This window comes from Stomoxys calcitrans, chromosome 2 (assembly GCF_963082655.1).
Source record: "Stomoxys calcitrans chromosome 2, idStoCalc2.1, whole genome shotgun sequence".
NCBI lineage: Eukaryota > Metazoa > Arthropoda > Insecta > Diptera > Muscidae > Stomoxys > Stomoxys calcitrans.
Genome location: NC_081553.1, coordinates 54232837 through 54260415, shown reverse-complemented (window position 1 = coordinate 54260415; position 27579 = coordinate 54232837). Strand labels below are relative to the sequence as shown.

Sequence of the window (27579 nt, the reverse complement as noted above, 5' to 3'; positions counted from 1 at the left end):
AATTATCGTACCACTATTCGTGATAGAACCGATTGGAACTACGATATCCCTGGTAAAAGAAGTTACATAGACTTCTATACGCATGGTTCCAAACCAAACGACCAGGTGGACTTTGGGGTTTACTCTCAAGGTCTAGAACTGGTCATATTGAAAGGGTTGCCCGACCAACTGCAGTGTGTATCAAGCGGAGTGGTGGAATGGCAAAGAAATATTGCCATAACGACAATGGGCATAAATATCTTCTCAGACAGCCGCGCAGCCATGAAATCCCCGGAGAAAGTATTTTTGAAAAAAAAACCGCCCTCGACTGTCGCAGATCTCTCAACGAGATGGATGAACAGTTCAAAATTCACCTGTTTTGGGTGCCGGGCCACCTAGATATCCCGGAATAATAAAGCGGAAAAGCCTGCGAGACTAGGAACTACCTTACACACTCCAGGGACACTGAAATCTGAGGGTATGCCTCTAGCGACATGTAAGCTAAGTTTTCAGGACCAGGCCCGAAGGATTTACGAATGATAAATGGTCACAAAGGGCTGTAGCCTCATCTAGACTTGAAGAGGTCTACTGCTTTGCTGTCATTGGCTAGAACATACGTCTCAGTCATTGTGTCCGTCATAACAGGTCACTGTCTAATCGGAAAACATGCTGACAGACTGAAGGGTGAGAATATAGAACACCTGCTGTGTGTGTGTCCCGCACTAGCAGTCAGAACGAGTTCCACTTTAGGTTCTCATTTCCTTGAGAACCTGTCTGATTTAGCGGAAGTGAACATTCGCAAGTTATTGGGCTTTTTAAAGCGATCTGGATGGTTCAACGGTAGGAACTAGAAGGCATCTTCCTTCTTCTGTTCCTGTGGTATCACAATGGACGAAACCGTTCAAGTGAGTCTGATGGCAGACTGCCATTTTAACCAAACCTAATCTATCTCTACCCGTTCTCACACAGTATATTTTTTTATTAATTTTTTCGATTTTCTCCCACTGTGCGACGGCACAGTGTGACGTCATCGGGGCTAACCGTGAGTTGCAATCACGCTACAGTCTTTAACAACTGAAATATTGAGGTGAATTTTTCACAGACCCGTAGCGATACCGAGGTGAAGATCTTGATTGCGCCAAATCGGACTATATTTGGATATAGCCGCCATATAGACCGATCTGCCGATTAAGGGTATTAAGCCCATAACAAACGCAATAATTGCCCGATTTCGATGAAATTTGACACAGTTAGTTGTCCCATGGCCTCCAATATCCGATTCAAAAATGATCCATATCGGGCTATAACTACATAAATCTGGCTTTTAGAACGATCTGCCGATTCAGGGTCTTAGGCCCATAAAAGGCGCATCTATTACCCGATTTCGCTCAAAGTTCGAACAGTGAGTTCTATTATGGCCGTCGACTTTGGGACCCAATAGGGTTCAGATTGGAGTATACTTAAATATAATTGACATATAGACCGACCTAACGATTTAGGGTCTTAAGCCCATAAAAGGGTCATTTATAGCCCGATTTCACTAAAATTGTAACCAGTGAATTGCACGGAGGCCCCCAATATCCGAACCGAGTTTGGTCTATATCAGGTAAAATTTAGATATAGCTGCCATTTATACCGATCAGACGATTTAGGGTCTTAAGCGCATAACTGAAGCATTTTTATACCCACCACCGAAGGATGCGGGAATATTCATTATGTCATTCCGTTTGCATCACATCGAAATATCCATCTCCGACCCTATAAAGTATATATATTCTTGATCAGCGTAAAAATCTAAGACGATCTTGAAATGTCCCTCCATATCTCTGTTGAAATCACGCTACAGTCTTTAAAAATAAGTTTATTGAGTAGAAGCTTTGCACGGCCGATTTAGGATTGTCTATAAGCAGGTTGAGTTCGAAGATGGACTTTATCGGACTATATCTTAATATAGCCCCCATATAGACCGATCGGCCGATGTAGGGTCTTAGGCCCATAAAAACCACATTTATTATCCGATTTTGCTGAAATTTGGAACAGTGAGTTGTGTTAAGGTCTTCCATATTCCACTTCAATTTGGCTCAGAACGGTCCAGATTTGGATATAGCTGCCATAAAGACCGATCTGCCGATATAAGGTCTTGGACCCATAAAAGCCACATTTATTATCCGATATTGCTGAAATTTGGGATAGTGGGTTCTGTTAGGCCCTTCGACATCTTCCTTTAATTTGGCCCAGATCGGTCCAGATTTGTCTATAGCTGTCATATATACCTATCCTTCGATTTAGGGCCTTATGCCAATAAAAGCCACATTTATTGTCCGATTTTGCTGAAATTTGGGACAGTAAGCTCCGTTAGGCCCTTCGACACACTTCTTTAATTTCGCCTCGATCGCTCCAGATTTGGATATAGCTGCCATATAGACTGATCTCTCAATTTAAGGTTTTGGGTCCATAAAAGCCACATTTATTGTCCGATTTCTCCGAAATTTGAGACAAAGAGTTATGTTAGGCCCTTTGACATTCCTCTTTAATTTGTCTCAGATCGGTTCAGATTTGGATATAGCTGCCATATAGGCCCATCTGCCGATTTAAGGTCTTGGGACCATAAAAGCCACATTTATTATCCGATTTTGCTGAAATTAGGGACAGTGAGTTATGTTGGGCCCTTCGATATCCTTCTACAATTTGGCCTTGATCGCTCCAGATTTGGATATAGCTGTCATATAGACGGATCCGACGATTTAGGGTCTTAGGCCCATAAAATCCACATTTTTTGTCCAATTTTGCCGCAATTTGGGACAGTGAGTTGTGTTGGGCCATTCGACATCCTTTTTCAATTTGGCACAGATGGGTCCAGATTTGGATATAGCTGCCATATAGACCGATCTGCCGATTTAAGGTCTTGGGTCCATAAAAGGCCTATTTATTGTCCGATTTTGCCAAAATTTGGAACAGTGAGTTGTGTTAGACTCCTGGACGTCTTTCTGCAATCCGGCCGAGATCGGCCCATATTTGAATATAGCTGCCATATAGACCGATCCACCGATTTAGGGTCTTAGGCCCATAAAGGGAGCATTTATTGTCCGATTTTGCTAAAATTTGAGACAAAGAGTTGTGTTAGGCTCTTTGACATACTTCTGCAATTTGGCCCAGATCGGTGCAGATTTGGATATAGCTGCCATATAGACCGATCTCTCGATTTATGGTTTTGGACATATAACAGGCGCATTTAAAGTCCAATGTCGCTGAAATGTGGGACAAAAAGGCTCATTTATTGTCCGATTTCTACGAAATTCTAAACAAAGAATTGAGTTAGGCCCCTCGTTATTTTTCTTCAATTTGGTCCAGATCAGTTCAGGTTTAAATATAGCTGCCATATAGACCAATCTCTCGATTTTAAGTCTTGGGGCCATAAAAGGCGCATTTATTGTGCGATTTTGACGAAATTTGGGGCAGTGAGTTGTGTTAAGCCCTTTGACATCCCTCTTCACTATGGCTCTGATCGGTCCAGATTTGGATATAGCTGCCCTATAGACCGATATCTCTATTTAAAGTCTTGGCCCCTTAAAAGGCGCATTTATAATTCGATTTCGCTGAAATTTTGACAAAGTGACTTATGCTAGGCTTTTCGACATCCGTATCGTATATGGGTCAAATCGGTCTATATTTGGATATAGCTACCAAAAAGTCCAATATTTTGTTCTACAAAATTGAATAATGACTTGGACTTATTGGACCATTCAGTGTCCGTGGCGAATTTGGTCCAAATCGCGACATATTTCAATATAGCTGATATGGGGTCATAAATTATGCATTATAACGAAAGGTGGTTTACATATATACCCGAGGTGGTGGGTATCCAAAGTTCGGCCCGGCCGAACTTAACGCCTTTTTAATAAGGCAAACATTATTTCGCTGAAATTTGTCATAGTGATTTGGACTATGGCCTTCGATATCCGAACTTAATATGGTCTATATCGGAGTATATTTACACATAGCTGCCATTTAGACCGATCTGCCGATTTAGGGCATTATGCTCATAAAATCCTCATTTATAACTCGATTTCGTTGAAATTTATAACATAGCGTTGGAATATATCTCCCGTTCTCTGAACCGGAGATGGTCGAGACAGAGCATATTTTGACATAGCTGCCATAAAGACTGATCTGACGATTTGGGATCTTAAGCCAGTAAAAAGCACATTTGAAATTTTAACAGTGAATTGTAATATGTCCCCTGATATATGACATATACATATATCATGTTTTGATATATGTATACGTCATATAGACCGATCTTCCGATTGAGGTTCGAAATCTCATATTTATAGAGGATTTATTGCTGGATTTCGCTGAAATTTAAAATTAAGGCAACTATAAGGCTCTAAAGGTTCTAAAGATTATGGAATATATCCATGGTGGTGGGTATCCAAAGTTCGGCACTGCCCAACTTAAAGCCTTTCTTTGTGGAATTTTGTTTATTGAGCTACAAAAGAATTGAAATTTGTATTTCTTCCGCCAAATCCTTAGCTATATATTTCCCTTGAAACCATTTGGAATTTTCTTACGCATCCGGTTTTCCTTGACCTTTGTGTTGAATTTTTTTTTTGCCAAAGGCAATTCAGTTGTTATATGCCACCCTATTTATCGTTGTATGCAGAACAGTTTTTCTTCCTTTTTATTTCCACTTTTTTGTAGCAAAATGTATTCATATTCATTTCGTTTTGTTTATTCCACGCTATGATTATGTAAAATTAGGCTGATTTTATGGCAACTGGTTGCTATTGTTGCTGTTGTCGTCTTCGTTTGCCCTTTAGAGGGTTTTATTAGCCCAATTTGCAGAAGTTTCTTAATCAAAGATTTGCAAGGACCGTATTTCATGGCAGTGATTTTAATAGTCAATAATGTTAAACAAATTGTTTGCGAAATTCACAGACAATTAATTGTAAAATATTGTCAAAGTTTGAGATAAATTGATTGGAAAAAATTATTTGTGTTTTTGAAAGGAAACTTTGAAGCATTAAAAGTCATTTCGTTAAAAAAGACTTATGGGAGAACATAGCATTACCTTAAACGGTATGGAGTATAGGTTTGACAATTTATTTATATATGAAAGAAATTTTAAAAAATTGTAAATCAAAAAAAAAATGGAAAACATTTTAAAGAACAATTATAAAAAAATAAAATAAGTTTTTAAAAATTAAAAAACAAAAACAGGTAAAAAGCATTAAGTTCGGCCGGGCTGAACTTTGAATACCCTCCACCTCTGGTATTTATGTAAACATCCTTTCGTCACAATCCGGTGAAAATTTGACAACTTAAGTACCCAAATTCGGCACGGAGATTGAGTGGTCTAATAAAGGGTGATTTTTTTGAGGTTAGGATTTTCATGCATTAGTATTTGACAGATCACGTGGGATTTCAGACATGGTGTCAAAGAGAAAGATGCTCAGTATGCTTTGACATTTCATCATGAATAGACTTACTAACGAGCAACGCTTGCAAATCATTGAATTTTATTACCAAAATCAGTGTTCGGTTCGAAATGTGTTCATTCACCGTAACGTTGCGTCCAACAGCATCTTTGAAAAAATACGGTCCAATGATTCCACCAGCGTACAAACCACACCAAACAGTGCATTTTTCGGGATGCATGGGCAGTTCTTGAACGGCTTCTGGTTGCTCTTCACTCCAAATGCGGCAATTATGCTTATTTACGTAGCCATTCAACCAAAAACGAGCCTCATCGCTGAACAAAATTTGTCGATAAAAAAGCGGATTTTCTGCCAACTTTTCTAGGGCCCATTCACTGAAAATGATTTGCAAGCGTTGCTCGTTAGTAAGTCTATTCATGATGAAATGTCAAAGCATACTGAGCATCTTTCTCTTTGACACCATGTCTGAAATCCCACGTGATCTGTCAAATACTAATGCATGAAAATCCTAACCTCAAAAAAATCACCCTTTATATATGCCACTATTTAATTTTGTAGAACAAAATATTGGTCCTTTTGGCAGATATATCCAATTATACCGATCTGAACCATATTAAAGTCGGATATCTGGAGGCTCAGAAAAACTCACTGTTTCAAATTTCAGCGAAATTGGGTAATAAATAAAGCATTATGGGCTTCAGTCCCCTTATCGACAGATCGGTCTATATGGCAGCTATATCTAAATATAGTCCGATCAGAACCATATTTGGGTTGGATGTTGGGATGCTTAAAACTACACACTGTTCCAAGTTTCAGAGAAATCGGATAACAAATAAAGCTATTATGACCTTCAGACCCTTTATCGGCAGATCGGTCAATATGGACGCTATATCTAAATATAGACCGATCTGAACCATATTCAGGTCAGGTATCAGGGGGCTTAAAATAACTCACTGCTTTCAATTTCAGCAAAATCGGGTAATAAATAAAGCTTTAATGGCCTTCAGACCCTTTATCGGGAGATCGGTCTATATGACAGCTATATCTAACTATAGTCCGATCTAAACCATATTCAGGTCAAGTATCAGGGGGCTTAAAATAACTCACTGTTTTCAATTTCAGCGGAATCGGGTAAAAAATAAAGCGTTTATGGCCTTCAGATACTTTATCGGGAGATCGGTCAACATGGCGGCTATTTCTAAATATAGACCGATCTGAACCATATTCAGGTCAGGTATCAGGGGGCTTAAAATAACTTACTGTTTTAAATTTCAGCGGAATCGGGTAATAAATAAATGTATTATGACCTTCAGACCCTTTATCGTGAGATCGGTCTATATGGCAGCTATATCTAAATATGGACCGATCTAATCCATATTTTGGACAGATGTCGGGAGGTTTGAAATAAACCACTATTGCAAATTTGAGCGAAATCGGGTAATAAATAAAGCTTTTATGGCCTTCAGACCCTTTATTGGGAGATCGGTCTATATGGCAGCTATATCTAAATATAGCCCGATCTGAACTATATTCAGGTCAGATGTCAGGGGGTTTAAAATTACTCACTGTTTTAAATTTCAGCGAAATCGGATAAAAAATAAAGCTTTATGGCCTTAAGACCCTTTATCGTCAGATCGGTCTATATGGCAGCTATATCTAAATATCGACCGATCTAATCCATATTTTGGTCATGTGTGTGCTTTCACGGTCTTCAGACCCTTTATCGGGAGATCGGTCTATATGGCAGCTATATCTAAATATAGCCCGATTTGAATTATATTCAGGTCAGATGTAATAGGGGCTTAAAATAACCCACTGTTTTAAATTTCGGCGAAATCGGGTAGTAAATAAAGCCTTTATGGTCGTCAGACCCTTTATCTGGCGATCGGTCTATATGGCAGCTATATCTAAATATAGTCCGATCTGAACCATATTTGGGTCAGTTGTCAGGAAGCCTTGAAGTACCATTAGACCCTTTATCGGCAGATCAGTCTTTATAGCAGCTATGTGCAAATATGATCCGAATTGGCCCGTTCAAGAACATAATTGGCGTGCATCAAAAAGACGCATATGTGCCAAATTTCAACCCAATACCTCAATTCTTGAGGGCTTTAGATTGATTACAATAGGCGGACGGACAGACACACGGACATCGTTATGACGATCCGAAGTATATATACTTTCTAGGATTGGAAATTGATATTTCGATATATTGCAAACGAAATGACTAAATGAATATACCCCCTATCCCGTGGTGGTGGGTATAAAAAGTAAAAGCATGCTAAGTTCGGCCGGGCCGAATCTTGGGAACCGCTTACCGTGGATATTGCTCAAAATTTATACAAAACTATCCAACCGGGCCCGCTCGGATGTCGAATTCGTGCCATTGTAGCCTATGACGTTAAACGCGTTCGAATCCTGGCGAGAACATCGGACAAAGGGGTGTTTATCCCCTCTTAATGTTGGCGACTTTTGCGAGGTACAATGCCATGCATGGTCATTTAAAAAATTTTCCCCAAAGAAGTGTCGCACTGCGGGATGCCGTTCGGACTCGGCTATAAAAAAAGGTCCCTTATCTTTGAGTTTAAATTTGAATCGGAAAGCACTCATTGATGTGTGAGAATTTGTCCCCTCTCGGTTCTTGGTGGTAATGTTCTTCCTAAGGGTAATGTTCTCATAAGAGGAGGGATGACACCTCAGACATTTCGACTCAAATATGGATATCAAATTCTTGCTGCACTTCTAAATCCCTTTAATTTGAGCCCAATATTTCCATGGCCGGTAAATATGAACTGTTTGGAGGGTGTTTTGGGGCTGGGGCGGCCACCGGCACTTTACACTGAAAATAGATTTCATATTCGTTTTTTATTCCCAAAGGAAATGAAATTCCGTTTTGGGGGTGCTTTAAGGCGCACCCAAAAACATTGGCTCCAAAATTGGATATTAAATTCGTTTTCAACTCTCAAATACCTTTTATTTGAGTCCCATATTGTAATAATGGGTCAAACAACCCATTGACGTATCTTTAGGAGAAAAAGCACCACCTAGTCTTGAACGCCAATTTTTATGTTATATTCATAAACTACTCCCTTATACCTTTCATTTGAGTCCCATATAGCCATGGTCGGCTAATATGCCCATTCTGGGGTATTTTGAGGGTGGGCGACCTCCCATTATTTGGACCTAATGTTTTATGCCATATTTGTAATCTACTGCCTAATACATTTTATTTGAGTCGCACATTGACGTGAACTTTGGATTGATCTGTTTAGAGGAGTTTTGGGGTTGGGGGCCCGCCGGGTACTTGGACCCAAATTTTTTATACCATATTCGTTTTCTAGTCTCCAATACCTTTCATTTGATACCCTGATTGTGCCCGTCGGACCACTTTCGGATATGGGTGGCTTTTTGGGGTAAAGGGGAGGATCCATCTCCACCCGATATCTCAGACAAACGTACACAATTCATGAAAATTTTAAGAAAATCAATTCAGCCAAGTATCATATAATCATAATGGGTCTAATGGCGTTATTGAGGGGTGGCGTGACCCCCTATACTTCCATCAGATTTTGTATGCCAGATTCGAAATCTACCCCCGAATACCTTTCATTTTAGCCCCATATTGAAATGAACGTCCAATATGTCTGTTGGGGGGAGTTTTGTGGTCGGGGCGGTCCGATGGGTACTTAGACATATACTTAGACAATATCATATTCATATTCTACTCTCCAATAGTTTTCATTTGATACCTATATTTTCCCGATCGGTCCACTTTTGATTTTGGGTTGTGTTTTTGGCATAAGGGGGAGGATCCGTCCCCCTTCCGATACCCAAAAATATTATATGGCCTATGTTGCCTTCCAGACCAACCTACACAATATGCGAAAATTTCGAGAAAATCGGTTCTGCCCTTTTTCAGTCTATAAGGAATTAACAAACTGAGTCCCATATATCCGTGATTGACTAATATGCCCATTTTGGGAGTTTTTGTGGGGGTGACATCCTATACTTTGACATGAATTTGTATGCCAGATTGGTAATCTACTCCCGCATACTTTTCATTTGATACTCATATTGTCCTTATCGGTCCACTTTTGATTTTAGGTGGTGTTTTTGGGGTACCGGTAGAGGGTCCGCCCCCTTCCGTTAAGAGTACATTATTAAGCCTATTCCTACTTACTGACCATATTCGTAATCTACTCCCAAATACCTTTCATTTGAGTCCCATATTGTCATGATCCTCAAATATACCTATTTTAAGGGGCTTTGGGGCTGGGGCGGCCCCCCAGGTACTTGGATCCAACTTTTATTATGAAATTCGTAATCTACTCTTGAATACCTTTTATTTGAATCCCATATTGTCCCAATCGGTTCACTTTTATTTTTGGGATATACTTTTAGTGCAAAGGGGAGGGTCCGCCTCCCCTCCCGATCCCGGTTCAGCCGTTTTTGAGTCTACACGAAACAAACCGACAAACAATTCTACATACAAACTTCTGTCAAACCAGCAAAAATTGAAGCTTCTAGGAACCAAACGTGGCTAATCGAGAGACCGGTTTATATGGGAGCTATACCAGGTTATAGTCCGATTTGGACCGTACTTCTAGGAACCAAAGAAGGCTAATCGAAAGACCGGTTTGTATGGGAGCTATACCAGGTTGTAGTCCGATTTGGACCGTACTCGGCACAGTTATTAGAAGTCATAACACAGCACAAAATTCCAGCCAAGTCGGACAAAAATTGCGAATTGTTTCTTTTAATAAGCAAAATTTGTAAAATTTCTCCATTAATGATACCCTAATGTTGTCCCTCTCCATCATACACAACTCTCTCTCTTCATTACCATTTGCACTTAATGCATCCGATATCTTGTCAGTTATCAAAAGACATGTGTATATATGCATGTATACACAAATATTTGCATTTATGTCGAGCAAAGTTGACAGATGTCTGTCATTTTGTCTGCAGGCCTGAATGGGATGCATTGTCGGTGGGGCTTTGCTGTTGACATGGTTTTACTCACTACGAAATATGTTGCCATTGCAATTCGCTGCATCAAAGGCAAAGGCAGCAAAATGTATGCGACAGCAAAGCCTTTAGGCTATTATCAAAATGTTATTCAACCTGGAACCTAGTTTTTTTTTAAGCTAAAAGGGGTTGAAGAAACCTGCATGTTGTATAGAATTATTTTTTTTTTAAAACTCATAAAGGAAATTACATTTTTGTATCAAAAGTTCTGTTAATAGAAACATGGCAAATTTTAGAATTTCTAATAAAAGAGAATTTTTCAAAGAAATTAAAACACAACATTGTTTGCTAAGGAGTTGGCCACCGTAGTGCAGGAGTTAATCGGTCATTCTAAAATCGCTCGAGTGTAAAATACAAATGCCAAATACAAGAGAAGCCTTAGCACTGAAAATGTACACTATGGCGGACTTTATGGATATGGAGGAGCTACTACCAACGTGAGTAAAGGGTCGATAGTCGCTATCCTGGAGGGCAATGGGGTCCATCCAAATATCACCCGGTGGATACCTGTAGGTAGGAAGACTTCAGATTTTACGATCATGGCATCAGACCCCAAACTCTTTGATAACATCTGCGATAGGTTGAACGTCTTCCTCAACGAACTTGCCTCATATTTCGCTGCAAGAGATCTGATGACCAAATCTTCGGCCACGTTGTTCACTACAAATACTCGTGAGGTGAATACTGAGCTAAAAGTGATGGTCGATGGAGATATTATTCCCACCATCAAGTGTCCCAAAATATTTGGCGTTACATTGGACAGCTCTTACACATTCTCCCCACAGGCCACAGCAATTTGTGATAAAGTCAAAAGCAAAAAACAAGGTCCTCAAGTCGGCAGCTATGGCTGGGCACATGGAAATCCCCTATAACGATTATTGCAGAAGCTCTCGGGATGGGGATAAGGAGGAGACCGTCAAGCCAGAGTTTTGTTCATATTCGGGTCTACATGAACAAGTCTTGGGGTTTTTTTGCAATCTGGGTGAACTCGCAGACATATCTCTAGAAGGTCTGGGAACAAGATGAGATAGTTTCAACAGGAGATGCGATGAAATTCTGCACGCATGTTCGGATCTAAGGAGTCACGAAATGCAACCATCCCGAGATTGAGCTCTTCTATCACCTGCCTTATCAAAACACTGTCCTTCAGTCGGAAGTTCGAAAGATCACGAAATGGTTAAACAAATGCATTGCTGACAAATGGCTACTGGGCCGATATCAACCAGGGCGCTTAAATCACAGACCGTTCAGGACTGTAAAAAGGTGATTAACTTTTATGGCACCATCCGCATCAATTGGGTGCAAATTATGCCACCGAAATATAGCACAATCCGGTAGTTGGGGATAACGGTATGCCAACAGAAATCCTAAATCCTACATGCCAAACGTATCGATGTTACGGACGTAAATAAAAAAAAGCGCAAGTGAGGCGCTGGAACGAAGAAGCTGTCGAAAGCACATTCAGTAAAAGTAGGAAGAAGATCTTTACCATCTATGGCGTCTCTAAGGGTCACATAGGATTACAGTCGCACCTACACAAGAAAGGTGCAGCTAGCGGGGCAGTAGTAGAGTGGCTGAGGCCATGTGGAGGGAACAACGAGTTATTATAGCTCTTTGTTTTTGAAAGAGGTTTCTGGTCGAATACTTGAGACGATACCGGAGCCTTGTATTTACAAAACTTCAGTATTGCCATCTGGTAGTTCATGCCAAACGGATAAATCAAAGCTAGATGGCAGAACAGGTCTGAGCATCTCCATTGTGAACCCAGAGACTCAGTTTTGTTACCGGGAGCCTGATCACGGGCAATCACGGAAAGCTATAACAACCAGAAGGGTAAGGGCGATGAATGGTTATGCCTTTAGCGATATGTAAGCTAAGTTTATCACAATGGACGAAAACGTCTAACCTAACCTAACATCACCTAAGGGCGATGAAGTAGGGAGATTATGGCTTATTCTGATGATGCCACAATCCGCGTCGATGGGAGACATATGGGTATGCCTTTAGCGACATGTAAGCTAAGTTTTCAGGACAAGGCCCAGGACAACGAGTGACAGATGGTCGCGGGACAGCGGTCATATTCTCCTTCGAGGCACTTGTGGAAATATCTTTGATCTGTCCGTCCTTGTCTTGTGTCGGGACATGGGCGTAAATAAAGCTGGTGTTGAAAAGGCATAAAGGCCAAATTTTTCAACACCAGATTTATTTACGCCCTTGCCCCGACGCAAGACAAGGACGAACAGATCAAGGATATTTCCACAAATGCCTAGAAGGAGAATATGACCACTGTCCCACCCATGATATTAAAATCGTTCTGGCAGATTTCTGCGAAAATAGGGAAGGAAACCTTGGTTGGTCCAACAGTCGGAAAATTTAGCCTACACAAAGAAGCTTCCCATAATGGATTGAGGCTAATAGACTTCGTAGTTGGCAACATCAGCATCCAATATCGAAGGATTCATGGCCACATTGCTGTCACTCGATCAAAACACGAGAAACCAAATTCACAGATAATGTTGTGATAGATGGAAGGCATTCAACCAGCGTGTTAGATGTTCGATCGATCCAAGGGGCGAACATCGATTCGGATCATTACCTTGTTGAGCCAAATTTTGCCGTAGGTCTTCCTGTGGCGAGAAATGTACGATCTGACACTGCACGCAAGCTGGATATTAGAAAGCTGCAAACAAAACAGGTGGCAACGGCATACTACACTTGGCTGACTCAATTGCTTGAAGAAAGCACTCCTTGTATCGATAGTATTGCAGCGCAATGGCAAATCATTTCCCACTCTATGGAAGAGCCGCTATATCTGTACTAGGGTACCAAAAGCCTTCTGCAGGGAATCCATGGTACGACCAGGAGTAACAAAAAGCTACTGAGCCAAGAATGCGGCATACAAGGCAACCCTACAACCAGCGTCAACGCCGTAGATGAAGGAGACAATTTTGGAAATATCAGTTCCAGTTCTCGTAAAGCTCCCATATAAACATATAGTCCGATCTACACATATAAGGACATGGTGACCACAAGCTTTCCACGTAGAATGTTATACTACTCCAAAATCGACTATGCCTTAACACCCCTAACGCAGTGGTGTAGGGCATTTTTCAAACAACCAGAGTCAACACCACTACACATTGCTTTTTTTGGGGATGAAAACAAGTTTTTGGTTTTGGCAAAAGAATATCCTCTTTCGAGGATATCCCCCCCCCCAACTAAATGAGAATAAAACAAACAAATAAAATCCCAAATAACAGCAAAAACAGTAAAACCAACAACAACAACAAGACAATACCAGCACACTAAGGCTTTCATTTTCAAGTATAACACCAACGGCCATTACTCGTTGTTGTTCGTCCTCGACGGTAGCGTTGACGTCGTTGTGTCCTTGTTATAAACAATTTTATGGTTTCATCAAATGTTAATCTGGGTTCATTCTTCCTTGTATGCCATTTCGGCATTCCAAGGTTATAAACTTTAAATACTCACACCCAAGAAGAATGCGGGGGTTTTATGGCAATTTCAACGCTCCATCAAATAAAAAAAACCAACGCCAACAATGTTTTATAGACCTTTTTTAGCCGCTACAAAAAAGGAAATGAAAAACTTGGCAAGTGTTATTTTAAGCTGCTGCTACTGCTACGCTCCCAGCACTCAAAGAAAGGCAAGATTAAATCTGGTTACAAGGCTCGATTTATAGTTGACTGCATTCGCATTTTGGTAATTTTTTCATACTTCAACAAACAACTTGCATTATTATTATGACCATTGTTTGTTGAAGCCCAAAGAAATCCTCAAGTCTTTATCAACAAAACAAGAGCCAGCCAGAACAGTGTGTCCTGACTCTGTTTAGGTTTGTTAGTGTTTGAGGTGCAGTTAATAAGTCTTGGAATTTCCTTTTTAATAAAATTGCCCAATGGAAAATCATAAAAAGGGAGAGGGGAAAATCTGAAGGGGAATACTCTAATGATAACTCAAAAGCTAAAGCGATTTAGAATTTAAGTACTATGGCAATGTTTATGGAACATTAAAACAAAAAGAGAAAACATTCTCTAATCCTGTCAATGTTTAGTTTCCAAGGACACTGCTAAAGTGATAAATGTCGAAGTGGGAAAATTTAATCTGTATCGTAAAATGGCATAACTAGGAAAGGGAAAGCTAAGAAGGATGTTTTAAAAAAGTGGGAAAGAATGGGAAGAAAGTAGATGGCAAATAAAAACGAACATTAGAAAGTAGTAACGACAAAAAAAAACAAAAACAAGTAAAAGCGTGCTAATTTCGGCCGGGCCGAATCTTATATACCCTCCACGATGGATCGTATTTGTTGAAATCTTTCCACGGTATCTCTTTTTAAGCAAAAGTTCATTTCAGACCATATTTAATTAAATATTGGAGATCATAGTAGAAAATTGTGGAAAATTTTAGCCAAATCTAGTAAGAATTGCGCACTTTAGGGGCTGAAGAAGTAAAATAGGGAGAACGGTTTATAAGGGAGCTGTATTAGGCTATAAACCGATTCATGCCATATTCGACACGTATGGCAAAGGTTATGGGAAAAGCCGTTGTACAAAATTTCAGCCAAATCGGATATTACCTGCGCCTTTTAGAGGCCCAAGAAGTCAAGATCCCATATCGGTTTATATGGCAGCTGTATCAGGTTATGGACCGATTTGAACTATCCTTAGCAAAATTGTTGGAAGTCATAACAAATTGCCTCATACAAAATTTCAGAGAAATCTGATAATAATTGCGCCCTGTAGTGGCTCAAGATATCCTGATTCAAGATCGGTTTATATGGCAGCTATATCAGATTATGGACTGATATAAACCATATGTGGCACAGTTGTTGGAAGTCATAACTTAACACGTCGTGCAAAATTTCGGCCAAATCGGATACGAATTGCGATCTATAGTGGCTGAAGAAGTCAAGACCCAAGATCGGTTTATATGGCAGCTATATCAGATTATAGACCAATTTGAACCATATGTGGTACAATTGTTGAAAGTCGCCATAAAACACCTCATGCAAAATTTCAGCCAAAGCGGATAGGAATTGCGCCTTTTAGACGCCCAAGAGGTCAAGACCCCAGATAGGTTTATATGACAGCTATATCAGGTTATTGACCGATTTAAGCCATATGCGGTACAGTTGTTGCAAGTCATAACAAACCACCTCATGCAAAATTTCAGCCAAATCGGAGAGGATTAGCGTCCTCTAGTGGCTCAAGAAGTCAAGAACCCAGATCAGTTTATATGGCAGCTATATCAGATCATAGACCGAATTGAACTATTCTTAACACAGTTGTTGGAAATCATAACAGAACACGTCGTGCAAAATTTCAGCCAAATCGGATAGGAATTGCGCACTCTAGACGCTGAAGAAGTCAAGACCCCAGATAGGTTTATATGACAGCTATATCAGGTTATGGACCGATTTCAACCATACTTAGCACAGTTGTTGGAAGTCATAATAAAACACCTCATGCAAAATTTCACCCAAATCGGATAAGAATTGTGCCCTCTAGCGGCTCAAAAAGTCAAGATCCCAGATCGGTTTATATGGCAAAATTTTAAGTGGCTAACTTAACTTCTTTGAAAGTTAGCGTGCTTTCGGCAGACAGACGGACACGGCTAGTTCGACTTAAAATGTCATGACGATCAAGAATATATGTTGTTTATGGGGTATTAGAGGAATATTTCGATTTACAAACAGAATGACGAAATTAGTATACCCCCATCCTATGGTGGAGGGTATAATAAACCTTAAAAAAATTAAATCTTTATACAATTTTTGAGCAAAATTACCCAAGTAATGGTGTTTCGTCAAAATTTTCCAAAGAATTTGAATTTTGAGCAAAATTTTACTAAAAGGTGACTATTTCACAAAATTTCCCAAAAAAGTGAAATTTTCACAAAATTTCCCACAGAAGTGAATATAAAATAAAATTTCCAATGGAATTCCAACTTTGACAGAATTTCCCATACAAGAGCAATTTAGACAAAATTTCCCACATCAATGAAACTTTGACAAAATTTCTAAAAACGGGAAATTTTTACAAAATTTCCCATAAAGTTGAAATTTAAAAAAAAAATTCCCATAATGGTGAAATTTTAACAAAATTTCCCAAAGAGGTGCATAAAATTTCCCATAGAAATCCTACTTTGACAAAATTTCCCATAATAGTGAATTTTAGACAAAATTTCCCAGAGAAATGAAGATAAAATTTCCCAAAGAAATCCTACTTTGACAAAATTTCCCATAATATTGAATTTTAGACAAAATTTCCCAGAGAAACTTTGACAAAATTTTCATAAAATTTCAAAAAACGGGAAATTTTGAAAAAATTTCCAATAGACGTCAAATTTTGACTAAATTTTCTTAGAAGCGGAATTTTGAGAAAATTTTCATTGATGTGAAACTTTGACAAAATTATCTTTAAAGTGAAATTTTGATAAAATTTTCAAAACAAGTGATTTGATAACAAATTTCCCATAAAAGTGAAATTTCTAAAAAATTTCCCAGGGAAGTGAAATGTTGATAAAAGAAGAGAAATTTAAAAAAAAAATCTACTAAAAGTTAAATTTTGACAGTATTTCCCATAGAAGTGAAATCTTGGCAAAATTTCCTATGAATTTCAATTTTGAAAAAATTTCCCACAAAAGTGAAATTTTAACAAAATTTCCAAAAACGGGAAATTTTGAGAAAATTCCCAAAAACGGGAAATTTTGACAAGATTTCCAAAAAGATGTCAAATTTTGACAAAATTTTCATGGAAGCGGAATTTAAAAAAAAAATTGTCATAGAAGTGAAACTTTGACAAAATTTTCTTAGAAGCGAAATTTTGATAAAATTTTCAAATGAAGCGAATTTCTAACTAATTAATAAAAAAATTCCCATAAAAGTGAAATATTGACAAAAATTTCACATAGAAGTGAGGAATTTAACTTTGACAAGTTTCCCATAGAAATGAAATTTTTACAAAATTTCTCTTAGAAGTAAAATTTTGACATAATTTCCCTTTAAGTGAAATTTCATAATAATTCTCTTTAAAGTGAAATTTGACCAATTTTCCCTTTCATGTGAACTTTTGGATATTACCATAGAAGTGAAGTTGTGACGAAATTTCCCTTTAAAGTGAATTTTGACTAAATTTCCCTTTAAAGCGATATTTGACAAAATTTCCTTTTAAAGTGAAATTTGACAAAATTTTCCTTTATAGTGAAATTTGACAAAATTTTCATTTAAAGTGAAATTTTGGCCATTACCAAGAAGTGAAATTTTGACAAAATTTGCCCAGAAAATACAAAACTTCACAGGGATCTGAAGTTGTGACAAAATTTCCCTTAGAAGTAAAATTTTCCCAAAGAAGTAAAGGTGTCCCATAGAAGTGAAATTTTGCCAAATTTCCCATAGAAGTGACGTTTTGCCAAAATTTCCCATAAAAATGAAATTTTAACAAAGTTTTCTATAAGAGTGAAATTTTAACAAAATTTCCCATAGAAGTGAACTATTGATAAAATTTCCAAGTAATATGAATTTATGACAAAATTTCCCATAAATTTGGAAATTTTGACAAAATTTTCTATAGGAGGGAAATTTTAACAAAATATTCTACAGAAACGAAATTTGTTACAAAACTTCTCATAGGCCTGTAAATATGACAAAATTACCAATAGTAGTAAAATTTTGACAAAATTTCTCATGGAAGTGAAATGTTGAAAAATGTTTCTATAAAAGTGAAATTCCAACAAAAGGGAAGGGAAGTTTTGACAAAATTTTCGTAGTAGTGGAGTTTTGACAAAATTTGACATACAAAAGAAATTTTTTTCCATATTTTTCGTGAAAGTGAAATTTGTATAAAGTTTCCAAAAAAAAGTGAAATGTTAACTAAAGTTTTCTATAAAAGTGAAATTTTAACCAAATTTCCCATAGAAGTGACCTATTGATAAAATTTGATGTGAATTTTTGACAAAATTTCGTACAGAAAGAAAATTTGTTACAAAACTTCTCATAGACCTGAAATTATGACAAAATTTCCTATAGAAGTAAAATTTTGACAAAATTTTCCTTGAAAGTGAAATGTTGACAAATTTTTCTTTAGAAGTGAAATTCTGACAAAATTTCCCATATAAAGAAAATTTTGACAAAATTTTTATAGAAGTGGAATTTTGACAAAATTTGCCATAGAAAAAGAAATTTTTGGCCATATTTCCTATAAAAGTGAAATTTTTATAAAATTTCCCAGAGAAGGCAAAATTTGCCAAAATTTCCCTTATAAGTGAAATTTTAACCAAAGTTTTCTATAAAAGTGAAATTTAAACAAAATTTCCGATAGAAGTGAACTATTAATAAAATTTCCTTGTGATTTGACAAAATTTCCTACAGAAAGGAAATTTTTTACAAAACTACTCATAGACCTGAAATTATGACAAAATTTTCTAAAGAAGTACAATTTTGACAAAATTTCCCATGAAAGTGAAATGTTGAAAAATTTTCCTATATATGTGAAATTTTAACAAAATTTCCCATAAAGGTGAAGTTTTGACAAAATTTTCATAGTAGTGGATTTTTTTTTACAAAATTTGCCATAGAAAATAAATTGTTGACCATATTTCCCATTAAAGTGAAATAATTATAAAATTTCTTACAGAATTGAAATATTGACAAAATTTTCCATGAAAGTGAAATTTTTATAAAATTTCCCATGTAAGTGAAATTTTTACAAAATTTCCCATGTAAGTGAAATGTTTGCAAAATTTCCCATGGAAGTGAATTTTTTACAAAATTTCCCATGTAAATGAAATTTTTACAAAATTTTCCATGGAAGTGAATTTTTTACAAAATTTCCCATGGAAGTGAATTTTTTACAAAATTTCCCATGGAAGTGAATTTTTTTTACAAAATTTCCAATGGAAGCGAATTTTTTACAAAATTTCCCGTGGAAGTGAATTTTTTACAAAATTTCCCATGGAAGTGAAACTTTGAAAAAATTTTCTACAATAGTGAAATTTACAGAAATTACAGAAGTGAAATATTGACAAAATTTCCCATTTTTATAAAATTTCCCATGGAAGTGAAATTTTTACAAAATTTTCCATGGAAGGGAAATTTTAAAAAATTTTCCACAATAATGAAATTTACAGAAATAACAGAAGGAATTACATTTTCCTAAGATATTGACAAAATTTCCCATGAGAGTGACAATTTTATAAAATTTCCCATGGAAGTGAAATTTTTTGTAAAATTTCCCATAGGAGTGAAACTTTAACAAAATTTCCCATTAAAGTGAAATTTTAACAAATTTTTCTTTAAAAGTGAAATTTTCCCGAAATATCCTACAGAAGTGAAATTTTTCCAAAATTTCCCACAAATGTGAAATATTGACAAAATTTACCTTGGAATTACAATTTTTTACAAAATTTCCCATGGAAGTGAAATTTTAAAAAAAAATTCCTACAAAAGTGAAATTTTGAAAAATTTCAAAAGTTACATTTTGGCAAAATTTTCCATAGAAGTGAAATTTTGACAAGATTTGCTACGGAAAAAAAATTTAATAAAATTTCCGCTGCAATTGAAATTGCGACAAAATTTCCTATAGAAATTAAATTTAGACAAAGTTACTTAGAGATTCTAAATTTTCTACAAAATTTCGACAAAATTTAGTTTTGAAAGAAAAGTTTCTACTAGAAATTCCCCAAAAAAAGGAAATTTGACAAAATTTCTCACAAAAAGGAAATTTTAACAAAATTTCCCACAGAAGGATATTATGACAAAATTTCCCACAAAAAGTAAATTTTGACAAAATTTACCACAAAAAGGAAATTTTGACAAAATTTCCCACAAAAAAAGGAAATTTTGAATAAATTTCCCACAGAAGGAAATTATGACAAAATTTCCCTCAAAAAGGAAATTTTGACAAAATTTCCCACAAAAAAAGGATTTTTTGACAAAACCTCTCAGAGAAAGTAAATTTTGACTAAATTTCCTAACGGAATGAAAATTTGACAAAATTCCCTGTAGATATAAATTTTTAAAAATTTTCCTTAGTTTAGAAATTTTGACAAAATTTCCTACAGAAATGTTGCAATGTTGGAAAAATTTACTAGAGGAAATTTTGAAATTTTGACAAAATTTTAAAATTTTCAAAATTATTTTCTTACAACTAAATTTTTGAAAAAATTTCCTTTAGCATTCAAACTTTGATCAACAAAATTGATAGAAACATTTTCCCAACTTACCTTGTATAAACAATTTCATTGTTGTTGTTGTTTCTTCTCCAACCCGGTGGCAAATTGGCCTTAACTCCCTCCTGCTGTTTGCCCTTAGCATCCTCTGGCTTTGCATTTAATCCATTTGTTAGAAAGGTTTTTGGTAAAGTGCTTGGCACATCTTTAACAACATTGCTGCTGTTGTTGTTGTTATTGTTATTGACGTTGCTCTTATTAATAGTGGCAACATTTCGGTTGTCACTAGCAGCAACTTCTGTTTGTCTCGAACCATTATTGCTTGTGCCATTAGACAGTGCAACATTGGACTGCTGTTGATGTTCAGCAGGTCTTGGGGTTGCCGTTTTTGTTGGTATGGCGGCATTTGCTACACTTGCTGTTTGCTGCTGACTATTTGGTGTTGTTGCTTGCTGCTGGACATTTTGATGTTGCTGCAGCAATTGGGGATTGGCAGCAATAGGGCTGCTGCTACCGTTGCTTTGGGGGCTAGTTGTAGTTTGTGTAGCCATAATGTAAGACTGCTGCTTTACAACGGGTCTAGGTGATGCTGCATTTCCAATTTTACTATTCACTATGGGTATTGGCTTGCGACCATATTGAAAATTTTGATATTGTGGACTCCAAGTGATGGTGTTGCCCAAGTTGAGGCTATTCGAGCTGGTGGTGATGTTGCCTCTATGTGGTTGTGTGTGCAGTTGGGGTGGTGGTGTCATGAAATTCTGGCAGGGCATCATATTGCTAGCAAATTGGCTATTTTGATTCTGAAACAATTGCTGCTGTTGCTGCTGCAATTTCAGTTGCATTTGTTGCTGTGATGGCTGCGTAGAGACTTGGTATGTTGCTTGTGGTTGTTGAGATTGTTGTTGCGGTTGCGGCTGCTGCTGCTGCTGTTGCATAAGATACGATTGCTGCTGCTGCGGCTGCATTGTGAAGTTTATCTGTTGCTGTGTCTGCTGTTGCTGCTTCTGGGTATATTGCTGCATTAATTGTTGCTGCTGTTGCAAATTATGTATTTGAGGCGCTTGTTGTTGCATCTGCACATTTCTTGTCATTGCAATATTAATGGTCGAATTGGAACTGTTCAGTTTTTGCTGAGCCCCAGCATTTGTGGCCTGCTGTTGTTGCTGCAGCGTTTGATGGCCAGCACTGGTAGCAGCCATAATGTGAAATTGGATTTTAGATAAGGGTGTTGCTTATGGACTTCAGTTTGATTGTTTTGGGTGAATCCTAAAAAAAAGGATGGAAAAGAAGAAGATTAGATTTTGAGAAAAATTGCAAGGAAACTGAATTTAGAAAATTAGGGAATGACTAAGACTATTCAAAAACTACTGCATAAAACCTAATTTTTGACAAGTAGAAGAGAATAGAGCACGTTTGTCATGACACTGAATGTCTGATTTCAAAGCTTGCAGAGAAAATAGCACCACCTATCTCCGAGATCAGGCGTTTTTGAAAACTAGGGTAAGGGGGAGGGTCCTCCCCCCTTCAGATATCAAACAATATAGTACCCTATTTTCATCAAGGTATCATTAGGCACTATCTGTTGAGTCTAAACGAAACAGACAAACCAACAAATAAACACAAATTAATTTTTTTATATAAGAAGAAGATTTTGTCAAAATTTCATTTCTATAGAAATCTAGCTGGGCGGGGCCTGCTCCACTGCGCCTTCATTAACTATCTAATATTTTTTTAGCGTGGGGACACTTCGCTCTGAATGTGGATATCGTGCTACTGTAGCCTATGACGTTAAACGCCTGCGTTCGAATCCTGGCGAGAACTTCGGACAAAATTTAAAGCGGTGGTTATCCTCTCTAAATGCTGGCGATATTTGCGAGGTAGCATGCCATGCATGGTCATGTAAAAAATTCTCCCCAAAGAGGTGTCGCACTGCGGCACTCCTTTCAGACCCGGCTGTAAAAAAGGGCTTTTACCATTGATAAACTCAACTTGAATCGGAAAGCACTAATTGTTGTGTGAGAAGTTTGTCCCTGCTCGGTTTCCGGGCAAATGCTTACTCTACTTCCAAATATCTTCCTTTTGAGTCCCATATTACCGTATTGGTAAATATTTTGGGTTTTGGGGGTATTTCGGGGGTGGTCAAAGTAAATATTAGATTCATGCTCTACTTTCAGAAACATTTCATACGAGTCCTATAATGGCGTCGGTAAAAAAGTTGTGTGGGGGGGTGGACCCAAGGGTATTTGTCCCGAAAATCAATAAATTTTATATAATAGGGAGGTATTTTGAAGTGGGGCGGCTCTATATTGTCGTGATTGGTCTATATATCCATTTGGCGGGTTTTGAGCGCCCCCCGTCCCCCACAATAGAAACCATGTTTTGTTAGTGACTGTTAGAGTGCAAAAAATTTCAAACGAATCGCATTACCAATCTCCGAGATCTGGTATTTTTGAAAGTAAGGTAATGAGAAGTGCTTTTTAGGGGAGATATATCGACTCAAGTATGGATATCAAATTCGTGTCCACTCCCAAACCGATTAACGTTGAGCCCCATATTGTCAGGGTCGGTAAGTATGAACCGTTTGGAGGGTGTTTTTGGGCTAAGCGGCCACCGGCACTTTGCCCTGAAAATTGATATCAAATTCATTCGTTACTCCCAAATACCGTTGATTTGAGCTCCATATTGCTATAGTCGGAAATAAAGTTCAGTTTAAGGGGTGATGTAGGGCATACCGCAAAAATTGGATATCAAATGCGTTTTCTACTCTCAAATACCTTTCATTCGAGTCCCATATTGCCATAATGGGTCAATTAACCTATTCGACGTAGAGGAAAAGCGCCACCTTGACTTGAACGCAATTTTTAATGTCATATTCTCAAACTACTCTCAAATATCTTTCATTTGAATCCAATATAGCCATGGTAGGCTGATATGCCCATTTGGGGGTACTTGGAGGTGGGGCTATCTCCCATTACTTGGACCTAATTTTTTATGCCATATTTGTTATCTACTGCCGGTTACTTCTCATTTGAGTCCTATATTGATAGGAACGTCGAATATATCTGTTAAGAGGAGTTTTGGTGTTGGAGTGGTCCGTTGGGTACTTGCACCCAAAATTTAATTCATTTTCTAGTCTCCAATACCTTTCATTTGATACCCATATTGTGCCCATCAGGATTTGGATGTCGTTTTTGATGTAAGGGGGAGGGTCATCCGATATCTAAAAATTATATAACCTATGTTTCCTTTTTTTGATTCTACGGCGGAACAAACAAACAAACCGAGTCCCATAAAGTCACGATGGGTCATATGACCATTTGGGGAGTTTTTTTTTTTTTTGGGGGGGGGGGGTGACCCCCTACACTTCGATCCGATTTTGTATTCCAGATTCGTAATCTACTTTCGAATACCTTTCATTTAAGCCCCATATTGATGTGGACGACCAATTTGTCTGCTTTTACTCATTTTGGGGTTAGGGCGACTTCCTGGGTAATTGGATCCAATTTTGAATACCATATTCGTTTTAATATCTTCGAAACCTTTCAGTTAATATCCATATTGTCTTTTTCGGTCCACTTGTGATTTTGGGTGGTATTTTCCGCCCCCTTCCGATAAGAAAAAATTTTAAGCATATTTTACTTTCCTTTCCATATTCGTATTCTTCTCCCGAAAACCTTCATTTGAGTCCCATATTGTCATGCTCGTCCAACGAATCTATTTTAGGGAATTTTGGAATTGGGGCGGCCCCCTGTAATTGGGACCCAATTTTTAATGTGAAATATCTGTTTTACTCTTGAATACCTTTCATTTGAACCCCATATAACCCTGATCGGTACACTGTAATTTTTGGGTGGTACCTTTGCGGTAAGGGGGGGGGGGGGGGGTCCTCCCCCTTCCCATACGATTATATAGCCTACGTCGCCTTCCAGACCAACCTACATAATCTGTGAAAATTTCATGATAATCGGTTCAGCCGTTTTTGAGTCTATACGGAACAAACAAACAAACCGACAATGGGAAATTTTGTCAAAAATTTCCTTTTTAAAGGTAATTTTGTCAAAATTTCCTGGCTATGAGAAATCTTGTTAAAACACCATGAATCTTATATATAACAAGTAAAAGCGTGCTAAGTTCGGCTGGGCCGAATCCTATATACCCTCCACCATGGATCGCACTTGTCGAGTTCTTTTCCCGGCATCTCTTCTTAGGCAAAAAAGGATATAAGAAAAGATTTGCTCTGCTATTAGAGCGATATCAAGATATGGTCCGGTTTGGACCACAATTAAATTATATGTTGTAGACCTGTGTAAAATGTCAGCCAATTCGAATAAGAATTGTGCCCTTTGGGGGCTCAAGAAGTAAAATAGAAAGATCGATTTATAAAGGAGCAGCATCAGGCTATAGACCGATTTGGATCATAATAAACACGCTATTGATGGTCATGAGAGGATGCGTCGTACAAAATTTCAGGCAAATCGGATAATAATTGCGACCTCTAAAGGCTCAAGAAGTCAAGATCCCAGATCGGTTTATATGGCAGCTGTATCAGGTTATGAACCGATTTGAACTATACTTGGCACAGTTGTTGGATATCATAACAAAACACGCCGTGCAAAATTTCATTTCAATCGGATAGGAATTGCGCACTCTAGAAGCTCAAGAAGTCAAGACCCAAGATCGGTATATATGGCAGCTATATCAGGTTATGAACCGATTTGAACCATACTTGGCACAGTTCTTGGATATCATAACAAAACACGTCGCGTAAAATTTCATTCCAGTCGGATAAAAATTGCGCACTCTAGAGGCTCAAGAAGTCAAGACCCAAGATCGGTTTATATGGCAGCTATAACAAAACATGGACCGATATGGCCCATTTACAATACCAACCGACCTTTGGAAGTTAGCGTGCTTTCGACAGACAGACGGACGGACATGGCTAGATCGACATAAAATATTCCGACGATCAAGAATATATATACTTTATGGGGTCTCAGACGAATATTTCGAGTAGTTACAAACAGGATGACGAAATTAGTATCCCCCCATCTTATGGTGGAGGGTATAAAAATCAATTTGTGTTTGTTTGTTTATATGCTTGTGTGTTCCTTATAGATTCAGAAACGGCTGAACCGATTTTCTTGAACTTTTCACAGATGGTGCATAATGTCCCCGTGGTGAAAATAGGGTACTACATTTTTTGATATCTGAAGGGCAGGCGGACCCTCCCCCTTACCCTAATTTTCAGAAACGCCACATCTCGGAGATGGGTGGTGCGATTTAAGCGAAATTTTGTGTGTTCTCATATAGTACCCTAAAAATACAAATTTGGTATCCAAATTTCGGATGGGGTACATAGGGGGGCTGCCCCACCCTAAAACCTACCAAACATATATTTAGACCAATCACGACAATATGGGACTCAAATGAAAGGTATTTAGGATAAGAAAACGTATCTGATATCCAATTGTCGGACTAAGTGCTAGGAGGACCTCCCCAAGCCCCAAAACACCCCTAAATCGGACATATTTACCGACCATGGCAATATGGGACTCAAATGAAAGGTATTTGCGAGCAGAATACGAATCTGATATCCAAATGTGGGACCACGTTTCTGGGGGTCGACCCCTTCCTCAAAACACCCCCCAAACAGGACTTATTTACTGACCATGGGAATATGGGGCTTAAATAAAAGGTATTTGAATTTATAATACGAATCTGGTATCAAATATGGGACCAAGTGTTTGGGGGGCCGCCTCACACCAAAAACATCCCCCAAAGGGTACAAATTTACGACCATAGCAATATGGGGCTCAAATGAAAGGTCTTTGGGAGTAAAGCACGAAATTGATATCAATATTCGGGAAAAGTGTCTATGCTGCCACCCCACTCCCACAACACCACCCAAATAGTAAGTATTTTCTGACTATTGCAATATGAGGCTCAAATAAGAGGGTTTTTAAACACGAATCCGATATATATTTTCATGTCATGTTTGCCGACTATGGTAATATGGGGTTCAAATTAAAGATATTTGGGAGTAGACCACGTATCTGATATTAACATTCTGCGCCAACTGTTTAGCGGACGTCCCACCACCATAACAACCCCCAATTAGGACGTATTTGCTCACCAAGACAATTTGGGTCTTAAGAGAGTGGAACTAAATATTCATAGATTTTAGGGCCAATACCCCAAACCGGACATATTTGCAGATTTTTGCAATAATGAGTTTAAATGAGAATAGAAAACGAATTTGATATCCAATTTTGAGGGCAATGGCAATATGGGGTTTAATAGAAAGGTATTTGAGATTAGAAAACGAATTTCATAGCCTATTTTGGGGCCATGTGTTTGGAGGACGTCTCATCCTGTAAACTCCTCTTAAGCCAATGGCAATATGGGGTTTAAATAAATGGTATTTGAGAAAAGAGCACGATGGTGATATTTTTTCAGGGCCAAGTATCTGGGGGACCACCTCTTCCCCGAAAACACCACTAAATCAGACATCATGAGAATATCGGGCTGAAATGAAGTATTTTGAGAATGGAGTACACCTGACATCCAAACTTAAATTCGTGGACCAATAAAGATCATATGGGATTCAGATAAAGGCACTTTAATTGTTAAACTGTTAGTCAAGCTATATACTATTTTCTTATCATGGTAATTCACTAAAAGATCTTTAATTGTCGAAAATAAATAATCCAAGGAAACTTTTGTCCCATAGAAGGCAAAAAGAGGCGCAGCGGAGCGGGTCCGGGTCAGCTAGAGTTTTATTAAAATTTTATTTCTAACTGCAATTTTGTCAAATTTTAGTTCTATAGGAAATTTTCTCAAATTTCCCTATTTCAGGAAATCGTACCAGAATTTCCTTTCAGTATAAACTTTGTCCAAAACTTATTTCTAATTGATATTTTTCCAAAATTTCCTATAACAGGAA

General features: G+C 37.8%; 1 protein-coding gene across 1 annotated transcript in view; it reads right to left on the bottom strand.

The window, feature by feature from the left end:
• Window positions 1-27579, bottom strand: part of LOC106084864 (uncharacterized) — a 776497-nt gene that overhangs the window by 732842 nt on the left and 16076 nt on the right. The window contains exon 2 of the mRNA XM_059363995.1: window positions 20688-21902. Within this exon, the coding sequence (XP_059219978.1) occupies window positions 20688-21835 (1148 nt within the window). The 5' untranslated portion in view covers window positions 21836-21902. The remainder of the gene's footprint in view (window positions 1-20687; window positions 21903-27579) is intronic.